Source organism: Leptodactylus fuscus, chromosome 2 (assembly GCF_031893055.1).
Source record: "Leptodactylus fuscus isolate aLepFus1 chromosome 2, aLepFus1.hap2, whole genome shotgun sequence".
NCBI lineage: Eukaryota > Metazoa > Chordata > Amphibia > Anura > Leptodactylidae > Leptodactylus > Leptodactylus fuscus.
This window is the reverse complement of record NC_134266.1, coordinates 227,436,726-227,460,611: the sequence shown is the minus strand read 5'-3', so window position 1 is coordinate 227,460,611 and position 23,886 is coordinate 227,436,726. Positions and strand designations below refer to the sequence as shown.

Here is a 23,886-nt window from a genome sequence, read left to right as displayed (position 1 = left end):
TTGTGGGACAGTTCCTTTTAAAGGGGTTCAATGTTATTAGGAAAAAAGGGTCTATGCCTTTACAGAAACAGTAGAACGCTTATCCATGGACTGTGGCTGGTATTAAACCTACCCATCAGTACAATATATATGTAGTAGCAAAACAATGGCCATAGACCCAACTGCTTCTGGCCTGTTTCGTGCATAGTATGGGCACCGAAAATGGGTCCCATATATCTCATCAGACCACGTGTTGTCCACCCATGATCAGATGTTTATGACTTCTCCTACGGAGAGGCCATAAAATTGTTAATCCTGGACAACCACTTGATATACAACGATATTCATTAACTTTTATGCACAAGACTAGAAAACTGAGCTGAGATATCATCGATTTGTAAATTCCACTGATTAAACAAAGGTTAAGGGAGCCTTCACACGGAGTAAACCCGCATGTATTTATGCAAAATACACGTGTAAAAATAAGACTCCCATTGACTTCAATGATATTTTTTACACGTGTAAAAATACGCCTGTAAAATGTCATTGAAGTCAATGGGAGTCTTATTTTTAAACGTGTATTTTGCAAAAATACACACGCGTTTACTCCGTGTGAAGGCTCCCTTTTAATTGCAGATTTTGTATTTTCTTCTTGACCAGCGGGTTTTATATATTTCTCTATAATTCAGAATATTTGATAATCTGGCGCTGCTCAGATCCCATTGATACTGGATTAAAGGAATTTTGCTGTATATGCATTCTCCTTTAATGTAATTACACTGCACATTTTGAGCCCTGTGTATGGACTTGTCAGGGTTTCGTGCTATTTTTACACGCGCAGCTCTGCCTTGACTCAGCCAGAATTATAGCCTGTTCAGTGTGATTTGCTGACAGCCCGAATCATTGAGACACAGGAGCGGCCCCAGTGATACATTTGTGTTGGTAAAGCAGAATGGAAAATAACAGAAACGTTACCCAAAACCTGGCTGGCATCATAAGCGTTCCCAGGCTAACAGGAAATATTAGATTTGGCTTTGTCTGTTGTGTTGACTGTATGCAGAAAGACTAAGAACTTTCTTTGTCTATAAACATGAGCTGAGCAGGTGGACAGACCACATATTTATCATGTACATTGTACTTTTACTTTACTTGATATGTCGCTCCCTATTGGTAATAAAACATGCAGAATTCATGACATTTACACATTTGCCGCCATGTCTCTAATACTAATAGCACTTTTATGACAATAGTCCATTTACAGACTATGGGCCGCCATAGCTAGTAGCCTGTAATCTGCAGAAAACTTGCAGAGTGTGCTATGCTGTATGTATTAAAAAGCACATAAAATTAAAATACAGCGTATACTATAGAACAGAAAACGCAGTAGCCAACCCTTTGTGTATCGCAATAGATACCAGCGCTAATATATAGAAATCACAAAAGGCATAAATAAATCGGGAAGGGGGGGGGGGGGGGATAGTAGATCTAAGTGAATAAAGGGATTCAATCATTAAAATCACATTTTTTTTTTCTCCTTAAGACATAGGAATAGGCTTAAGAAAGGCTATTCTTCTCTTACCTTTAGATGTCTTCTCCGCGCCACTGTTTAGTAGAAATCCCAGTTTTCTTCTGTATGCAAATGAGTTCTCTCGCAGCACTGGGGGCGTCCCCAATGCTGTGAGAGAACTCTCCAGTGCCGCCTCTCTTCGCCTGGAACGCCTTCTCCCTGCATCTTCTTCCAGCGCTGGCTTCAAACTTCTAGGCTTGCACAGTCAGCTCTGCAGTTGGGCCTCAGGCAGAGCTGACTGCGCGTGCCTGCGGCCATTTTCTTGTGGCTGCTTACACAATAATCAGGGTAAATGCATGCGCAGTCAGCCCTGCCCGAGGCCCGACGGCAGAGCCGACTGTGCAAGCCTAGAAGTTTGAAGCCAGCGCCAGAAGAAGATTCAGGGAGAGGGCGTTCCAGGCGAAGATAGAGGCGGCACTGGAGAGTTCTCTCACAGCATTGGGGACGCCCCCAGTACTGTTTGAGTGCTGGGGACCACCCCCAGTGCTGCGAGAGAACTCATTTACATATAGAAGAAAACTGGGATTTCTACTGAACAGCGGCATGGAGAAGACATCTAAAGGTAGGAGACGAATAGCCTTTCTTAAAGCTGTTCCTACATCTTAGTGAGAAACAAGGTCATTTTAATGATTGAATCCCTTTAAGGCCTCGTAAGGCAATTGTGGATAAAAGTACGGGCCCATACATTTCAATGGGTCCATATACACAGCTGTAGTTTTTGCGGTTTTGTGTCCAGGTCGCATTTAAGAGCAGGTCCTATACCTGTCCACATTTGAAGCTCAGCCCATCCAACAGAATGGATGAGTCAGTGAAAACCACAGATGACTTCCACATACCAATCTGTGTGTTATCTGTTCTGCTTTCATTGACCTGCAGAGTGCACATGATCGTGTGCATGATTACTTAGGATAGGGTGGTGCAGTGACTTTGGCCGTCTGGATCACCCTGCAATCCTTCACTAATATTAATGGAGTTACTTTGCAACCCGGAGGCTGCTGTGACTGTAAGTTCTAATAGCAAAAAGATTCAGTCTCGGGCAAAGTCGCCGGGTAGCCGTAGCCTTCAAAAATAAAAAACTGTTGCAAAAATAATATTCCTAGGACTTTATTTTTTTTTTACCCTGTGTCCAGGAAACTGGGCAAGCAGAAAAGATTTTGCATAAAAAAGGTCAAACTGGCCACTTATTTGTTCAATTCCGGACTTCTAGTTCTTAACTAAATGGCATATAATGGAACGCTCAACTTGTTTAACCCTTGTCATCATTGAAATGATTTATCTACATCCTGTCATTGGCAAGGTCACCTTGCACAGTGTAATTTAATGTCTTACCATATGTCAAGAGTGACCATGCTCCATGAAGTACACGACCAGGCTCTGTCAGAAAGGAAGCTGCCCAGACTCCATGATGGAATTGCATATGCCCCATGATAAACAGATTGACTCTTCGCCCTTTCCTAAATTGGTTGCAGTCACAGAAAGGAAAAGTACTGATCTATATGCAATCCTGCTCAAGTGCTCGATCTATCATTTTTGTTCTGTGCAAAAGTATATGTCTCCATGGTTAGAGACTACAAACAAACCCTGTGTAGTCAGATCATACGCTCATACTCCATTCCATCTGCCCTAGTTGCTAACCTGCCAAATGTTGGTATGTTGGACATCCATAGGATAGAGGATAACTTTCAGATCAGTGGCCAAGAAGAGAGGACTGTCATCTCACATTATGAATGGAGCAACAGGAACCATTCATTTCAATGGAAGCAACAGAGATAGCCAGATATGGAGAGGGGATAACTTGCTTTTGTGTGACAACCCCTTTAAGTAATAATCAGAAACCCATCAACACTGTATCTGATGTGTAACTATACGATGTCAAACTTTGTAGGAATTCTCAGAATCGCTGCTGTCATGGAAACATTGAACATCTTTCATCTTAAGTCTATAACCATGTTAAAGGTCATGTATCCCATGTAGCAAAACACAGCTAATAAATGGGTTTTTGATGCATTTTACTTTTTACATTTTTCTCTCCCCCCTATTAAATCTATAGGTAAAACGCTCACGATCCTGCAACTAAAATTCTGGGACCCTCTTAGATCTGTGTTGTACAGTTCCTCTGTTATTCTGCCTTGAAATCCATTGCCAACACACAGTTATATAATGTTAACACTGAGCCCTATAAAGTGCCAGGAGCTGAAATTAATGGTCTCTGATCTCGCAGATCTGGAACCATGGGCCGTTGCTTAATTCTAGTCCTGTTCTGAGTTTTGCATATCCGAAGGGCATATAAAAACGTTCTTGAAGACGTAGCAGAGTTCATTTGCCTTACATCAGTTTCCGTGAACCTTTTGGTCTTTGAATTTAAATATGGAATAAAATGCAAATAAGGTTATGATTCATTTATTAATAAAACCTATTAAGAAAAAAAAAAAAATTAAGCAATGCAGAGATAATCATCAACTTTATATAGGTATGCAAATCTGGAGCAAGTGATTGGGGTCTGGCTTAATTTGGCAGACTTTCTTTAGTCATTGTATACACTTAATGCCCGGTTCACATATGCTGATGTGTTCTGTACGTAAGGGTCCGCATGAGGACCCCTACGGACGGAATACAAGCGCAACTGCAAGCGCTTTGCAGTTCAAGCGCACGGACCCCATAGACTATAATGGGGTCCGTGGGCTTGCCGCACACTGCCCACACGAATCGTTCGTGCGCGGCAAGCCCACGGACCCCATTATAGTCTATGGGGCCCGTGCGCTTGAACTGCAAAGCGCTTGCTGTTGCGCTTGTATTCCGTCCAGGAGGGTCCTCATGCGGAATCATTCCGGACGGAACACATCAGCATGTGTGAACCGGCCCTAAGAGTAATCATCAAGTGTACCTAACCTTTAGAAGACTTTGGGTGTAAAGTAGCTTCCATATACTACACACGGTGAATAGAGGAGAGTATTCCCAACTGTCTCTCTCCTACTGTGAATCCGCTCAATGGCCATGCAGTACATATATTGCACTGAAATGTGAATAAAGTACTTTGGTTGTGATAGCACCTATTTAGCTCTAGCATCATATTATATCGATTTCTAGTGTTATATCTCACTTCCTCTGCTAACTTTTCCACCTTCCATTCTCCCTAGACTTCTATGGACATGTATTATGAGTCATGGGACCTGCAGTTGGCAAGATGTCACGATGGATACAGCAGAGATTTTCAGAATTTAAGTCATTGTAGCAGAGAGTAGGAGGAGCAGGGAAACTGCTTGATAAGGGCAGAAAGAAGCACTTTTCTTTGAGAAGTGTGAAATGCTGCAGAATTGTTGACTTCATATACATTATTATTATTATTTAAAAATTTCTTATTGTCTCTTCCATTGAGTTTTGCAAAGGTTGTTGAAAAATTAGTGACCATATAAAGTGGTTGTACCGTCTGTGAATGTTTTTTTGTTTTTTTTTAAAGAAAGCATAAGAACCTACAGAAGTTACGCTCCCCTTTCTGATTCATTGCCAACCGCATTCTGATGTTGCCCAGGTCCCCGGCCAGTCTCTGCTTTCTGGTTCCTCTTGACACAGAAAACAACCGACCTATCACTAGACGCAGTGGTGATCCGCCTCCTGCGGTGATTGGCTGACAGCTCATTTCCTGTTTGTCAATAGACTCCAGGAAGTAAACACCAGCAGACCCCTAGGAGCATAATATTATTATTATTATTGTTATTGTTATTATTATTATTTATGTATAATTTATATATACCATTCTGACTACAAAAATAATGAAAAGTTCTACAATGTTCTTACGCCAAGCATTTTAATCCTTAACTTTTTCTGCCATTTGCTGGGTACCAGTTGAGGGAAGCCTTGCTGGTTCCATCTTGAGGTCTCATTCACATTTTGCATCAGCATTTGCATCAGCATGGAAGTGCTGCAGAACTTTTCATTACTATTGACTCTATTCTAATTCTTGTTCTACTTCTATTCATGGCTTACACATACAAATGCAAAATAATGACCTAAATATGCAAGTGTGAATAAGGAGACTTCACACTTTTCATACATGAGTTCTTCACTCTTAGTTGTGCTCACACTGGATGTGTGAGTGTGGAGAACGAATTGGCTTGGGACCCATGAACATGTATTACCTAGGCTTTTATGCAACTTCCAGCAATTTTAACAATTAAAATGGTTTCCCATCTAAGCAAATAGTGGCCTTTCACTGAGCAGAAACCTCCAGCAGCTAGTAAAATAAAGGGGTCTGGGTGCTCCGCAGAACACTATAATACCTGCACAGCACCAGCAGGATCCGCAGTTTGCAATGAAGCTGATCTCATGATTTGTAGGGGTCACTGTGGTCAGATTGCTATGATCACCGGGAGGTGCCATCACTTGCTTAGGTGATAAATACTTTATGGCAGATAAACAATTTGCTTTGTATTGTAGGATTTCTGCTCTGATTTGTTGTGCTGATCTGCTACGGTGCAGACACTTCTACAAGTATTAGCTTAACCCTCACATTTTGTAACAGAAAGTTCTTTCCATGGCAATAAAAAAAACTTTAAAAAAAAAATGTCAAAACAAGGGTTGCAAAAGCCTCATTTATATGCATGGAATGTAGATTGTTCTTGTAAATTAATTGTGTGAACCTTTTATAAACCCTTTCTGTGATTATATATTTTTTTGTTTATTATATATTAATAAAAATTATATATATTATAATTTATTTTTTTTACATGCTACCTATAATTTCTCATCTATGTGTTTCATTCACTAGGTGGCCGTGCCGGACTTGCTGGAGGCAGCAAAGGGGGCAGATATACTCATTTTTGTTGTCCCCCATCAATTTATTGGTAAACTATGTGAACAACTGAAAACTCAAGTAAAGAAAGAAGCATTTGGAGTGTCGCTCATAAAGGTGTGAGTGATTATCATTGTTTTTATGGCTTTTTTTTTTTATCTAGCCTTCTGTTCCCACCTGTATTTTACCACAAATCTCTGTTCCATTTCCTTCCTAATTTATAACCTCAGATAATGGGCTTGTGTATTAGTATAGGTGAAGTACGATGGAGAAGACTAGTCTTTGTCATATTCAGTAGTGTCAGGTAAAAAGACAGAAACCACCATTACTGGGTATGTACAGCAGTCAGTAAAAGGAATAATACAGGGCAATGTACAGTAGTAAAAGTACAAAACACCAAGTACATCAGCAGGATACAAAGGCAACAAGATAGTACATATCAGGGTCACCTCCAGTATAATAAACTAGAGATAGCCAAATATAATAACTGAATTTATCATTTACTGTAAATCTCCGGGGCTACTTGTACATTGTGATAACTGGGCTAATATAATGCAATATATTGATAAACTGCACAATAAGAATTTATAGTATTTTGCATAGTAGAGTAAGGCTTCGTTCACACCTGCATTTGGTATACCGTTAGGGGAGTCCGCTTAAGCGACCCCTCCCTGAATGGAATACCGAACGAATTAAAAAGCAGTTAGCAAGGAAACCACACGAACCCCATAGACTATAATGGGGTCCGTGTGTTTTCTGTGCGGTGTCCGCATGAATCATGTAGAGTAAGGGGGCGTTCACACTACCGTCGGTGTCCGACATGTAGTGTCCGCTCCTAGTGTCCGCTCAAAATCTGTCACGGACACTAGGAGCGGACACTAGATGTGTCCGTGACACCTGTCATTCACTTGAATGGGCATCGGGTGCGTTCTTTTGCACTCCGTGCCCGTCCTTTCCTGTCCGCAAGAGAAGCTGTCCGACTTCTCAAGCGGACAGAAGAACCCTGCATGCAGGGTTTTTCTGTCCGCTTGAGAAGTCGGACATCTTCTCTTGCGGACAGGGAAGGACGGGCACGGAGTGCAAAAGAACGCACCCGATGCCCATTCAAGTGAATGACAGGTGTCACGGACACATCTAGTGTCCGCTCCTAGTGTCCGTGACAGATTTTGAGCGGAAACTAGGAGCGGACACTACATGTCGGACACCGACGGTAGTGTGAACGCTCCCTAACAGTGCTCCTTGAACTACTTTTCTCTGTACATGATTCGTACGAAAAACACATGCACCCCATTATAGTCTATGGGGTCCGTGTGGTTTCTTATCTAATAGTTTTTTGGTGTGTTCAGTATTCCATTCAGGGGGTCCCCAAGCAGAGTCCCCCCAAATGAAATACCGAATGCAGATGTGAACCAGGCCTAAGTGTAAGTATATAAATATTCATATATGATAGATATATCTACATGACTGACTTTAAAATGACATCTCCTCATTCCAGGGTGTAGATGAAGGACCTGAAGGACTTCGCTTGATATCAGACATCATTCGCGAGAGGCTCGGCATTCAGATGAGCGTGCTAATGGGCGCCAACATTGCCAATGAAGTCGCTGATGGAAAATTTTGTGAGACTACAATTGGTAAGATATTTCATGATCCCTGTGGCCTATACAATAATGGGGTCCCATAGGAAAATGCCGAATGAATTCAGAAAGACCATTCCACTAAATATACTAATCATCATCATTATTATTATTATTATTATTATTTAAAGGTGTTTTCTGGCACTTTAATACTTATGACCTAACTTTAGGACAAGTAACTAATATTTAATTGGGAGGGGGTGCGATCTAGAAGCTGACAAAGATCCATGTATTGTATGGTGATGGTGACTAGCTACAGCAGCCATTCAACTGAATGGAACTAAGCGTAAGTTACTGTACCTGGTACCTGAGTGGCACAGCCCCATTTAATCAGCTGATCGATGAGGAACATCAATATACAGTAAAAGTTCCCTAAAATGCCTTTAATGTCCATTGTAATTGTTCTAATATGATAAGGGTGGGCGCTATGTTTTTCACACATACAACTTGGCATAGAAAGATAAAATTCTGCCACCACTAGTGGGCGCTCATTGTGGAAGTATACAACTATTAGGCCAGGGCTACACAGCAACTTTGGCTGCAACTACCTTCATGTAACCAAAGATTGCCCTGTCGTCCTGTGAATCCTTCACCAGTGTAAGTAAATGGTGTCACACTGTGACCTGAAAGGTGCTGTGACTGAATTGCATAAAGATTGAGCACTGCTGGAAGTCACAGCACCCTCGGGGTCACAGTGCAACTCCATTCACTTCCATGAAGGAGTCTTAGGGTGACACAGTGATCTATGATTCAGTGATGAGACTTGTGGCCAAAGTAGCTGGGTAACAACAATGGAAGCTTAAAGATCTGTAAGCCTTGATCTTCGCCTTGTGGCAGATGTCAGTAAATTCTCTGACTATGTGACAAGAAGCAGTTCAGTGCTAGGTCCTCCACCTCCTAAACTGTAGTGTATAGCCACCACTACACCATTCTTGATGTAAGAATATTTTAAGACTCTCTAACCATTTTGCTATGTCCTGTTTTCCTGCAGGTTGTAAAAATAAGGAGCAAGGCAAAACCCTAAAAGAGTTGTTTCAGACTCCAAATTTCCGTATCACCGTAGTGGAAGAAGCAGATACAGTAGAAATATGTGGAGCCCTAAAGGTAAGCAAATGATTGTACGAAGATAATTTATAATAGACTGTTGTATCAGGCCCTGTTCACATCTGCATTCGGTTCATTCCGTTGCCCTCTATGCATGAAAAATGCGGAAAGAAAAGTGCTGCAAGCAACACTTTCCTCTCTGCATTTTTCGTGCGGAAACCACATGGACTCCATTATAGTCTAGGGGGTCCATGGGTTTCTTAAAGTACCCACTTTTTTATGCAGATTAGGTTTCTGTTCGGGGGTCACAAAGTATATTTAATGGGTGGAGGGTGTACAAGATCCCAAAATCAAAAGATGACTTATGGGAGTGAAGGGACAAATACCCTCACTGATCAATTGCCGTCAAGAAGCAGACCGCTCTGTTCTGTGTGTAGTGTCCAGATCAGGGTGTTGCAGCTTTACATGAACAGGACCTAATGTAAGTTGCAGTGACTTGGATCAGTTACAAGTAGACCTGTCTGCTTCCTGCTCCATTCTCTGTGTATCAGCTGCCGGGAACAGCTGATGAGTGGGATTGCTGGGTATCAGCCCCCACTGATCTGATATTGATGACCTATCCTAAGAAGCAGTGTAGTTAGCAAAGAGTGGGGCTCCTGCTTGGGACTCTCCCCCTATAACTATGTAAAACAGGTGCCCAGCTTTTGGCACAGATCAATTACAGAAACTCATTGAGAAAAAAGGGGTGTTGTGAATTCCCATTGAGCGTAATGACAATTCCTTCATGCTTTCTTTGCATAAACATGGCGCTTCTCCCATTTCACAATCTATAACTGCAGATCTACCGGTATGGCATAGAATGTTAGCAAAGAAACCTCTTCTGTATACTCGTGTATATACCACAAAGCGGTATTTTTCGCCATTACCTAGCATATATTTCCAAGACTGTAACAGATCTGAATCTGGAAAAAGCTTCTTGAAGCGTCAGTGCCCGAGCTAACGCCAGACGGTTGGCAAGCTTGGTGGCCATTTAATGATAATGATTCTGGTCACAAACAAGGCTGTTTACTTACTATTATGCAAACGAGAACTATTGACTTTGGCTTTGTGCTTGCTGCTTGCCCTGTTACTGCCAGGCTTTGAGTTTCAATGGTGCTTTATTTAGTTAATGTTTAAACAAGCGGTTAATGTAACTTTATTCTCACCTGAGATCTTTATTCCCAGCCGGAATAGGCATTTGTTAGAATCTGCTATTGAATTTACAATGCTGTGTTTCGTTGCTGGTAACATGGCAGTGAGCAACACAAAGCCTCAAATATAAGAGGATTAGAATGGTGTAAAGAATGTAGAAATAACTTATATAGATTCAAGGTTACCGTGTGCTCCAAAATATATATAATCTGTGTGTGTGTATATATATATATATATATATATATATATATATATACTACTACTACACAGTGTACTACCCTTCTGTCTCAGAGGCCTATAGGCACTCTACACATATACATAGGCACTCTACACATATACATAGGCACTCTACACATATATCCAGTTGTCACATGATGAAAAAATTAACACAGGCTTAAAGGGAACCTGACAAATTGAAAATGCTATCCAGTCTGTAGGTAGTATGTTATAGAGCAGGAGGAGCTGAGCAGATTGATATATAGGTTTGTGTATGGCTTAGGAACCAGTGGATGGTACTACTGAGTGATGGCCGGCTACCTCAATATACCCACCCATATACAGAAATCCAGGAATCACTGAGTAGGACCATGTACTGTATTCCTAACCTGAGAATGCACAGAGCATAAAGGGGTTTGCCAGGCTAGAAATATTGAGGATATTTTCAGATAAATCATATCAATACACCCAGTTGTTCATAGTAGCTGATACACATAGAATGGGCAAATAAGCTGATGGCTCTGTTCTCCAACTCTGTGTAGTGGCCAGTTCAAGTACTGTAGGCCAGCTCTCATTCATTTAAATGGGAGATCTAAGTTGCAGTGACTCAGTTCCAGCACTATACAGAGAACAGCGCTGTTTGCTTCCTGCTCCATTCTCTGTGGATCAGCTGCTGAGAACAGCTGTCAGGTGGAAGCGTTGGATGGGTGTCAGGTCACAAATATCAAATTTGTAGAGGTCTATCTTTTAGCCCAGAACACCCCTTTAATATTAAACCATTATTACTTTTTCCAGTACACAGCTGTAAATTGCACAGATCAAAGTGGCCAAATAAAATAAGTGATAAAAAAATTCTAAAAGAAATTCAGCAAACGTCTTAGCATACTTACAAGGATACCACCGTCATGCAATATTCTATACACATTGAATATCTATTAGGTTTGTTAAACTTCTCCCCATCATGCATTGTTCTGGTATGTCCTTTTGTACAAACAACTGACTTCAGTCTAGTCGGTCAAAATAGTGATTCAGGGAACACGGGAGTATCGAGGCTGGAGCTCATGGTGAGTTAAGGGATTACTAATTTTTTTTTAAAACTTACATTTTACATTTTTGATGTCAACTTTTTTGGATTCTTCTAACATCTAATATGTAGAAGTGCAAGCAAACCAGTCAAGACACAAATAGGAAAGGGCAGACTGGGCATTCATGTTGTCCTCCTTAATTCCCATACTCTCCCCTATGGGTGTTACAGAACCAGCCTTATTACTTGCTAATCTCCTCCTAATGGGGCCGTTTCGTTCAGTACAGAGGAATATAGCTCTCATGCCACCTCAAAGGACTGAACAGAGAGCAAAATCTTACTTGTCTTATCTACCTCCACTGATCTGAATAGCAACATTTTTACTAGGTGTATATGAAGGCTATACATGTGATGTACAATCTCTTTAAATTGTCCTCTTAAGGAATCAGAAACGGGGAGATAATGACAAAAGCCGTTGTTCCTTGTCGAAAGTCTCTAACAATCATGTTCTCCCATATACCTAATCTGCAGAGGGTGTTGCAAGCTCAGATATGCGTATAACTACACAATATATATGTTTATATACAGTATATAGCTGCTGACCCATCTAGCAATGTGTATGGCATAATAAAGGCCTTGTAGATCTTAGACGTGTATCTCCTTTATATATAAAATGTTGATCTTTTTAGGAGGGTGGACAGCTAGACCAGACTGACAGCATCCAGGTTGTCTCTATATACAGCTGCAGTCAAGCGGTGCAGACTTCATTCAATGTGAAATAAAAGGCCAGATTAGAAGTTTTGTAAATGCTCAATAAGTGTGAAGAATTTAATTATAGTTTAATTTGTGTTTTATTTAATGTGATTTCATTAGAGGGGATTCCTGCGTCTATAGCTTTAGTGTCCTGCCTTCCATCTGCTGCGATCAGGCTTATTACAATAATGTAAGAACATTCTGCTCCGCTGAGCAATGGATTGGTTGGGACAGTGAACAGCTGTATATGGATCAGGACAGACATGAATTAATAGGCTGCATTCAGTAAACTAAGCCAAGATAACCAATTTCAAGCTGCCGATATTGTAGAACAGTTTTTATTGTTTTTCACACTCCTGTTACTGCAATGTCTTGCCATTGATAATTGTACATTGTATTCTGCTTTTATCCATGTTGTGTCTTTTATATTGTACCATGTGTAACTGATGTTTATCATTCTGAACTGGTGTCACCAGTAACTATGTGGCCCTATAGCACAACTTGTATGGGCCCCACTCTACCATGGCCACCGTAAGCAGAAAGTTTAGAACTTAAAGTGTAGGAATATTTTGGACTCCTCTACACACAGGGCCAACACATATAGTGATTTTACAGTACAGGATAATGTATAGAGTGATGTCACAGTACAGGGATAATATACACAGTGATGTCACAGTACAGGGATAATATACACAGTGATGAAAGAAAAGAAAAAAGAACAGGGCGCCGAGCCGACCCTAGTGTAGTATTTCAAATGAAGGAATAAAGATGTTGCATAGGTGAAAAGATGGCCTCTCACCTTATTAGGTTGTGTATTCACAACAACCTATATGCACATAAACCACTTTAGGAAGGATAGCAGCTGAAGTGACGTCAAAAAGACGTGGGGAATACAGCAATCATGGACCAAGCTCTTCAGAAGAGAAGTACACAGGCAGCGCTTATCCAAATGAAACTTTTAATAAACACCAGCACAACGCGTTTCGGGCTCCTCAGGCCCTTTCTCAAGTGCAAAAATTTTTTTTCCTTCCTCTATGAACGAGAGTCCTCTCGTTCATAGAGGAAGGAAAATTTTTGCACTTGAGAAAGGGCCTGAGGAGCCCGAAACGCGTTGTGCTGGTGTTTATTAAAAGTTTCATTTGGATAAGCGCTGCCTGTGTACTTCTCTTCTGAAGAGCTTGGTCCATGATTGCAATATACACAGTGATGTCACAGTACAGGGATAATATACACAGTGATGTCACAGTACAGGGATAATATACACAGTGATGTCATAGTAAAGGGATAATATACACAGTGATGTCACAGTACAGGGATAATACACACAGTGATGTCACAGTACAGGATAATATACACAGTGATGTCACAGTACAGAGATAATACACACAGTGATGTCACAGTACAGGATAATGTATAGAGTGATGTCACAGTACAGGGATAATATACACAGTGATGTCACAGTACAGATATAATACACACAGTGATGTCACAGTACAGAGATAATATACACAGTGATGTCACAGTACAGGAATAATACATAAAATGACATAATAGCACAAGGATAATGCACATATACAGAAACTGTACATTATGATATGACACATGAAAAAAGTAATAATAATACAGGCATTATGATGTCACAGTAAAGTAATGGACTCTAAACAAAACTCATAGCGGACAGCACATATAAAAATATGGGGTTCATCTCATGTATGCTATGTACTATACCAAAAAAGAGGAAAGTTGTTGAGTGCCTCATTTATAGATATGTAATTTTCCTCTTTCTTTTCCAGAAAAATAATGGAGACCCATTCAGTTTTCCACATCCCCTTCTATAATCCATAGTTCTCACTAGTTATACCCTAGATCCCTGTGGAAATCAGCCCCTTTACTTCTTGGGCCGCATAGTAGCTGCTATGTATCCTATCCTGGAAGGTGGTTCTACAGTTTCCAGATATGCCGCTGTTATCCGGCTTTGGAGACCCATTTTCATGTAACTCACTATTTTATTCCTATGCAAAAGAAGGTAAAGATTCTCTGCCTTGAAATCTATAGCGGAGACCAAAGCTTAAATTTGTTTAACCCTCATTTGCATATGGATAAAACCACAGTTTACATGAAAATTGGGCTCAAACTGAGTAAAAGAGACTTATTTGGAAACTGTACAATCTCCTCTACAAGGTACTGGGATTATTGAGTTTATAACAAGCTTACAGGTTCCCTTTAAGGGGTTGTCTTAGCATAGACCTCAGTGCATATCACTGTGCCCATAGATGGCTCAATCTACATGTCTCTTAGAGAGTTGCTTATGGAAACGAACATCCCACATCCTCGTACATATCGTTCTATGTAAACTATAGTTGAGGTGTCCACAGATATTGGATACATGACTGACAATTGTATGACTCTCTTGGCAGAACATTGTTGCTGTTGGAGCTGGCTTCTGTGATGGACTTGGCTTTGGAGATAACACGAAAGCTGCCGTCATCCGCCTCGGGTTGATGGAGATGATCGCCTTCTCCAAATTGTTTTGTGCTGGACCGGTTACATCTGCCACCTTCCTGGAGAGCTGCGGCGTGGCCGATCTCATCACCACATGTTACGGAGGCAGGAACAGAAAAGTTGGTGAAGCATTTGCCCGTACTGGCAAGGTAAATGCATATATATTCCTCCTATAGATGCCTCTTCATGTATAGTTCTGAATTTGACCCTGTCATACTGAAATTTAATCTAGGCCTCTATTCAGACAATAACTCTGCAAAATGGAACAAAAAGGAACTTTTTTTTTTTTCATGGTCATTTTGCATCTGTGGGGAATCCATTTTAACAGATCCCTCATAATTTGAGTTTATTGAGGTATCTGTGAAAACGACTAAAAAATTGCCCATGTGAATGGCCCTACTTACATTGATTGATTTTAATGCAGCCGTGAACATCCTTCTATAGGTTACTGTTCAGGGAGGAGTAGAGCTGTTTCCATTATCTATTGTCAGAACTGGATTCTACGTTATTCATGTTAATGGGGTATAATGTGGAACTGTATCGCTGCAGCTTTAACTCCCATTCAAATAAATGCAGTACCAGTTCTGGCCACTACACAGAGAACAGAGCTGTCTGCTTCCTGCTCCGTTCTCTGTGTGTCAGCTGCTGTGCCCATGTGTCAGGTGTTAGACCCGGGAAATCCCTTTAACCTCCTTTTGTAATCCTGCCTATGTTGATAATGTGATGCATACTAAAGTAATCTCTACAGAATAGAAAGTGTTAGGATCGCCTGCAATGAGGCTCAGAAACTAGAGCGAAAACAGAACAATTTGACAATTTCAGTAGTAATTTTTATTATAGTTTCATGAAACCTCTATAAAAGTCAATTTATAAAAATGAAAATCACAAAAAAGCAAACATTTTCTTAGTATACATTCCATCTGAAGTGAAGCAGACACATGAAGTCAGTCCCTACCGTAAGTGGACTAAGCGTAACCCATATTCTGGTGATAGCCATGAACTTTGCTATTTGATTCTGTATCTAAAATTGTATCCTAAGTATGTTTCACTTCATTTCTACACTTTGTACAATGTTGTGCAATTGTGTTTCTTGCCAGGAAATAAGACTAAAGTTCAAATAAATCATAAAATCTCTACTTCTTCCTTCATTCTTTAAATCATTCTAGACAGCTTCTAGGAGTCTTGTATCCAGTATATTTTTACTTATAGCCTGTGTCTCCAATTGCTAAGCTGTATTCACATGTGGCATATCTGCATTAGCAATATCAACGGCTGTGAGTTACCAATGCTTCTGGGGAAAACATCCCTAACACTGAGTATTGTACAGAGATGTATGGAGCTGCCGGGACTTCTATGTCAGCATATTGATCAAAAGAAATGCCTATCTATTACATGGGCTATATGTTATAAAGCACATGGCTCCACCTATGGATTATTTAATGTAGTACAATCTTGCATGTTACATTGCTCCATCTTTACTACTTTACATAATGATTTTACCATTTTTATACAATATGATTACATATTAAAATTAATACAGTTTACAAATGATCTCAAAGTCAGGGGCGTCAATATGTACTTCCATCCGAACACTATGGTTACCTGTAATATGTAGGTAATAATCGGTCCTTATTAGTTGTCCTTTATGGCAGCTATACAGGTAAACCATGCTGATAGGTATAAGGTAATGTAAGTTACAGCTGAAGAGCTGATCTGTGCAGGGTTCAGGTGTAGGACCCCCAAGGATCACATCAGTGTGAAAACTCCATCTGGGGCTGAAAAAACCCCTTTAAATCCTTGTATTGTTAACACACATTTTGGTACAGGTTTAGTCCTTCTATACAATCCAGCTGGCTACAGGAGGACATGGTGGGAGATATATGTTTGTGCGTCTCCTGACTCCTATATAGAATTTAATGAGAGTAACTGAGATTAGTGCAGGAGTAGATTATGTAAGAAACGCGTGCCATACAGGATTTCTATCTCAGACCGCGGCAGATGTGGACTGGCTTGTACCTACAAGTTTATGACTCTTTAATTATACATGTCTTTTCATATTTATCTACAATTATCTACTGTTTTGGTTGTACTTGCACATTAAAGCATCATACATCATAAATACATCATCTAGTGCCCTTAGTAGTCAACCCCTTGTCCTTCATTGGGTGTCCTCCTGTCATTCCCACAGCACTGTGACTCCTTTACATATGTACAGTCCTATGAAAAAGTTTGGGCACCCCTATTAATCTTAATCATTTTTAGTTCTAAATATTTTGGTATTTGCAACAGCCATTTCAGTTTGATATATCTAATAACTGATGGACACAGTAATATTTCAGGATTGAAATGAGGTTTATTGTACTAACAGAAAATGTGCAATATGCATTAAACCAAAATTTGACCGGTGCAAAAGTATGGGCACCTCAACAGAAAAGTGACATTAATATTTAATATTCCTCCTTTTGCAAAGATAACAGCCTCTAGTCGCTTCCTGTAGCTTTTAATCAGTTCCTGGATCCTGGATAAAGGTATTTTGGACAAACAATTCAAGTTCAGTTAAGTTAGATGGTCGCCGAGCATGGACAGCCCGCTTCAAATCATCCCACAGATGTTCAATGATATTCAGGTCTGGGGACTGGGATGGCCATTCCAGAACATTGTAATTGTTCCTCTGCATGAATGCCTGAGGATTTGGAGCGGTGTTTTGGATCATTGTCTTGCTGAAATATCCATCCCCGGCGTAACTTCAACTTCGTCACTGATTCTTGAACATTATTCTCAATAATCTGCTGATACTGAGTGGAATCCATGCGACCCTCAACTTTAACAAGATTCCCGGTGCCGGCATTGGCCACACAGCCCCAAAGCATGATGGAAACTCCACCAAATTTTACAGTGGGTAGCAAGTGTTTTTCTTGGAATGCTGTTTCTTTTTGGACACCATGCATAACGCCTTTTTTTATAACCAAACAACTCAATCTTTGTTTCCAAAATGAAGTTGGCTTCTCCAAATGTGCTTTTTCATACCTCAGGCAACTCTATTTGTGGCGTACGTGCAGAAACGGCTTCTTTCTCATCACTCTCCCATACAGCTTATATTTGTGCAAAGTGCGCTGTATAGTTGACCGATGCACAGTGACACCATCTGCAGCAAGATGATGCTGCAGCTCTTTGGAGGTGGTCTGTGGATTGTCCTTGACTGTTCTCACCATTCTTCTCTGCCTTTCTGATATTTTTCTTGGCCTGCCACTTCTGGGCTTAACAAGAACTGTCCCTGTGGTCTTCCATTTCCTTACTATGTTCCTCACAGTGGAAACTGACAGGTTAAATCTCTGAGACAACGTTTTGTATCCTTCCCCTGAACAACTATGTTGAACAATCTTTGTTTTCAGATCATTTGAGAGCGGGCTGTCCATGTTCGGCGACCATCAAACTTAACTGAACTTGAATTGTTTTGTAGAAAGAAATGGTCCAAAATACCTTTATCCAGGATCCAGGAACTGATTAAAAGCTACAGGAAGCGACTAGAGGCTGTTATCTTTGCAAAAGGAGGATGTACTAAATATTAATGTCACTTTTCTGTTGAGGTGCCCATATTTTTGCACCGGTCAAATTTTGGTTTAATGCATATTGCGCATTTTCTGTTAGTACAATAAACCTCATTTCAATCCTGAAATATTACTGTGTCCATCAGTTATTAGATATATCAAACTGAAATGGCTGTTGCAAACACCAAAATATTTAGAACTAAAAATGATTAAGATTAATAGGGGTGCCCAAACTTTTTCATAGGACTGTATAATTTTTGCCTTCCACAAAGCCGCCTTATGGGCTTATAGGTAAATTCAGGCTTGGACAAGTGTATTGTATATTAGTGGCTGGATGTGTGGCAGTACTAGTATCCGAAGATTCTCCCCTGTCATTATTCCTTGGTTTGTGTTTGTGGCTTTGAGTATATCTTTATCAGACACCATGATATTGGCAAACCTATGTGGATGTTAACCGTTCTGGCACTATTTGACAACTGGAATATCTATAACGTAACACTGTGTATAGCCTATGTGGCCGTAGTATGGAAATCCTTGCCTTCAAGCAGTAAAGTCCTAAGGCCTTACTTTTTCTATTCCAGTCTATAGAGCAGCTGGAGAACGAAATGCTTAATGGACAAAAACTCCAAGGACCACAGACCTCCGCCGAGCTCAACCACATCCTCAAGAGCAAAAACATGGTAGAGAAGTAAGTACAAGACAGACGGTCTTACCCAATGTGGTGTTTTGTCTACATGATGTTGTGACAGAAGTGCGCTTGGCACATTACCTAATTTCTATCTGTAAAGTGGAACAATCTTGAGGGGTATGTGTTTTGTTTTGCAGTGTTTTTTTTGGTGTGTTTACGGCTGTATCCTATTTGCAGACATATTCCCCAAAAGTTGAATGCAAAAGGTTTCAATGCTGAGATTGTGTTTATGAAGTGAGCAGGGTGCCCCAGGTTTTGTAACTTCTGAGGTCCCTGTGCTCCGATGCCCAACAATCGAACATGGAAGAAAAAAAATATATTGAAAATATAGTGGGGAAAATTGCTTTCCATTTTGCATTTTTGTAAAGAAGCCGTGTCCACTAACATCCATTGGGCTGCCGTTATGAGTCTGTTGCTGTCATTCGTCATCGGTCTGTCCTTTCCCATTGCCTATAATGGAAACCACATGACTGACACTTTCTTACGTCATGTTTGTTCATTTTTGTAAGGGAAGAAAGTCCTGCATGCAGATTTATTTTTTCTTCCATCAGAAAAGTAGAAAAACATGATGAAAGAAACGTCAGCCATGTTTTTTACATTGGGGTGAATGAAGTCAGACAACTGAGGACGGAGCTCTTATAATGGCTGTTGCTCTCATCCCATGACAGATGGGAGCGGTGGACTAAAAAATTGTAGTGTGAACAAACTTAGTATAGTTTTTTTCTGTGCCTGGCCATTTTTTGTAGACGTAAGAATAGCCAGTACATAGCCTATAGCCAAATATTCTGAACCAGTGTGCAGAGAAGCATCAAATACATTTTTCCAAACCATTTGTATTATGTAAAAGTAAGCAAATCTGATATCTGGATGGCCACATAGTTGCACAGTTGCATGTACAACCCTTCGTCCATAGTTATTATATAATCCTATCAGTTGTTGCATGTACAACCCTTCGTCCATAGTTATTATATAATCCTATCGGTTGTTGCATGTACAACCCTTCGTTCATAGTTATTATCTAATCCTATCGGTTGTGGTAATCCGTCAGTCCCTAACGCATACCTCCCCGCACACATCTGCATAGAATTTCCTGGCTGTAATAACAATAATTGTTGTATATGTGCCGTCTGAATGGTTTTATAGCAATGCCGCACATTACCAGACATAATAGACACAATGAAAAGTAAATCAGCCGCTGTCACTCACAAGTTACCACATCAATAGTGGGCACAGCACGCTCCCGGTTTCTTCTCAGGGGTATGGAGACGTCTGCTGACTGATTTTAAATTTGGTAACAGCAGGGATCGAAATTTATATCTTCTATGGTCTATTGTTTGAGCTATGGTGGGTGTTAATTTGCTGCTGTGAATGTATCAGTGCAGCTGCCTATATGTTTGTGCTAGCCGTGTGCACTCGAGTGTTCCTGCCATTGAATCTCTCCTACCCTGAGCTTATTAACAAAACTCTGTAAATGAGTCATCTAGTGTATCAGGCTCAACGCCGACAGAAACATTCCTCATTGTGTGACATCTAAGGCCTGTGTGACACAAGATCAGGTCTCCCAAGCTGAGAGTCCCCGTGTTCTTCATGCTGAGACTGTGATTCCTGCAAAAAAAATGTAAATGTAATGAAGAACTGAATGTGTCTTTCCTTTATGAAATCACTTTATTAGTCTTTTTAGTGCATTTTTTTGTCTTTTCTGTAATAAATTGCCTGCTTTGTCATTAACATTGGCTAAATGGTATACACATGTAAAATGTAGAATTTTTGTAATACATTGCAATTACCCCGGTATCTTTTTTGCTATATTTTTTTTCTTAGTTTTAGAGGGTTTGTTTTTTTTTTTTGTTTTTTTTTTGCTCCTTGGAAAAAGTCAGTAAGAAGGCTAATGCAATATACAAACCTTTTTATTCTTAAATGTACCTGTTAAAGGGGTTGTCAAGGATTTGAAACAACCTCTGTGGTGCCCAGGGTGGGTGTAAAAGAAAAAAAAAGCCTGCTTCCAGTGCACCATTGTCTGCTCCCAGTCCTCTTTCCGTTGCATGCTGGTTTCGTGCTGCTGGAAGCCGTGACCATTCAGATCAAACAGTGGCATCAGTAGTCACCAGGTAGGCACTGATGACATATTGGAGTGGTCATGTGAGCCTCACAGCTTGCGGTGCTGTGAACTCTGTCACATGAGTTGACCAGAGCATATCGCCAGGGACAGATGAGTATTCCTTTTTTTTTTTTTCGGTTTCTTTATAACAATTTACACCAGTGCAGCCAGTGTAGAGGTTGCCCCCCCTTTTCTTTTGTTACCAAAAAGTGTAGTGTAGTGTAGTGTAGTGCGTGCATGTGTTTATATGTGTATGTATGTGTGTGTTTTGTATGTGTGTGTGTGTGTGTGTGTGTGTGTGTATATATATATATATATATATATATATATATATATATATATATATATATATATATATATATATTAATAATAATATAATATACAAAATGTTTTATCACTTTATTAATGTGTGTAATTCCATTATCTTATTCAGTCACGCCTGGAAAAACAGGATTTATTATCCGGATCTCTGACCTCATTATGTTTGTCTTCTAGGTTTCCACTTTTCACTGCTGTATATCAGATCTGCTATGAGAAAAAACCAGTGACTGAATTCATAACCTGTCTCCAGAACCACCCAGAGCACATGTAACCTGTGAACTCTGACCTTCAAGCCTTCACTGCAGGGGTCTTCCCTTTTAAACAAAAGACAAAATCCATTTTCCATGTATGTGTGATGTGACTATGAATGCCCTCTGTGCATGGACATATCAATAACTTACTTCTTAATTGTATTAAACCCATTACCTGGAATTTCAGAGTTTAGAAATATTTGGTGCTCGTGCCCAAAAGCCTAAACTCCTTTGTTGATGCAAACATTGCCAGGTTGGATTTATTCACCCTTAGACATGTTTGCTTAGAGAATTTCAAGGTATGTTCCCAAAGGGAATTTTTATTTGTTTTTAAGAATAAACATTAATATATAATCTGTAGATCCCTTTTTCAACAACTCCATTCAGATGTAGGGAATAGATTTTGGTTGGATAAATTTCTGCAACTAAGTGTACTAAGTTAAGCTGGCCATATATGAGATAGTTGTTGGCTGAACACTTGTAAAGCCATCAGCTATCTCGCTTTCTGAAACATGGGGATTGTCATACCTGGCCTATGTCTTATCAACCTGCAAGCAAAAGAATAAGGCAAATACAATACACCATCCTGATCCTTATTTCCACTGGGGGAGAATCACCAAGACCCCATACACCTTAGATGACATAAGGATCATCCATCTTACACTACATGCAATATTTATGGCCAGTTCTACTCTAATTGTCCTTCCGTCTGAATTAAAACAAGTTTTATTCCTTCGGTTTAGAATTCTAAGTTAACAAATCCTCATTTTGTAACCGAGGATATAACCGGATATTACACTGAATACTTTACCTGCTATCCATTGTTGTAAATGTCAGCATACGTTTCCCCAGGCTGTAATCTGTGCATAAAAATGTATCTGACTGAAATATACACTGATAAATAACACTAATGGTTGTCGGTGAACTTTTCTTTATATATTAACATTTCAGGAAACCCGCCTGTCCGGTCTTATTAGTACTTGGTATTATTACAGAGGAGCCATTACCCTGCAGTTGACCAGGCAGGCTATATGAATAGAAGTGTATATCCATTTCTGTATTAGACCAAGGGAGATCTTTGGTCATACGTTAGGTTTAGGCTAATACTACACAGTGAGTAAGGCTGAGGCCCCATGTTGCAGTATAAGAACTTCCTAAAGATTTCCCATTCCATTTCTAGCCATTCTTGGCTTCAGCTCAAAAAATGCAGCAAAATCTACAACAACAAAAAAAGCTGTATTTCTGCAACGTGGGACCTCAGCCTAAGGGGGCATTCACACGGAGGAAGTTGGCGCTGATTCTGCCACGATAACTCGCGGAAGAATCAGTGCTGATAAAAAGATTCCCATTGACTTCAATGGGTACCGGTTTCCACGCGGAACACATTGAAATCAATGAGTTAAAAAGCCTCCCATTGATTTTAATGTGTACCGCGTGGAAAACGGAACCCATTGAAGTCAATGGGAGTCTTTTTTTTTTATCAGCGCTGATTCTGCCGAGAGTTATTGTGGAGGAATCCGCGCCAACTACCTCCATGTTAATGCCCCCTTAAGGTACCAGGACTTCAATAAGCAGCACACTTCCTCAAATTATGAAAATTCAGCAGAGGTATACTTTCTAGTCACACTGGAGCAGCTCCACAACATGAGGTACATAAGAAAAATAACCATAGAACTCCGCTTCCTTGTCTTGTATGAGTGCAGCGTAGTAGAACCTATGATTTTTTATTTATTTAACATTTATAAAGTTTTTCCTATCTAAGGCTAGATTTTGTACTTTTTGCCCATCTGTGGATTCTGTCCCCTATTCCACTGGAAAAATGGAGAGAGAAATCCTGCAAGCAGGCCTCTTCTCTGCATTTTTTGGATGGAAACACCGCAAACGTCATAGTCTATGGGGTCCGCAATTACCCTCTTTTTAAGCAGATTGGGTTTCTGTTTTTCAGCTCTCCAAGCGGACGTGAATAATGGAAACCCTAAACACAGGTGTGAACCTAGCGTACTGGCTACAAAAGCAAAATATAATCCACTCCTGGTTTTAAGTAAGAACACAAACAAAAACAAAATATGGGATCTTAATCCCATGTTTTTTGGTTTTTTTTACTCAAAACCAGGAGTGGATTATACTTATCTTTTGTAACCACTCCTGTGTTTGGCTCAAAAAGAAAAAAAAAAAAAAACTGTGAAAAATCTGCAACATCTCCAGCAATTCCTTATCCTGTTCTCAAGATAAGTGCAGGTCCCAGAGATGGAAGACACATCTGTACAATGTTTATGGC

The 23,886-nt window shown here is 40.1% G+C and overlaps 1 protein-coding gene across 1 annotated transcript in view; it reads left to right on the top strand.

The window, feature by feature from the left end:
• The window catches only part of GPD1 (glycerol-3-phosphate dehydrogenase 1), a 37,488-nt gene extending 14,969 nt beyond the window's left edge, over positions 1-22,519 (top strand). The window contains exons 3-8 of the mRNA XM_075265726.1: positions 6,312-6,452; positions 7,831-7,969; positions 8,964-9,076; positions 14,618-14,851; positions 18,832-18,938; positions 21,532-22,519. Of these exons, the coding sequence (XP_075121827.1) occupies positions 6,312-6,452; positions 7,831-7,969; positions 8,964-9,076; positions 14,618-14,851; positions 18,832-18,938; positions 21,532-21,628 (831 nt within the window). The 3' untranslated portion in view covers positions 21,629-22,519. The remainder of the gene's footprint in view (positions 1-6,311; positions 6,453-7,830; positions 7,970-8,963; positions 9,077-14,617; positions 14,852-18,831; positions 18,939-21,531) is intronic.
• The last annotated feature ends 1,367 nt before the right edge of the window (positions 22,520-23,886 follow it).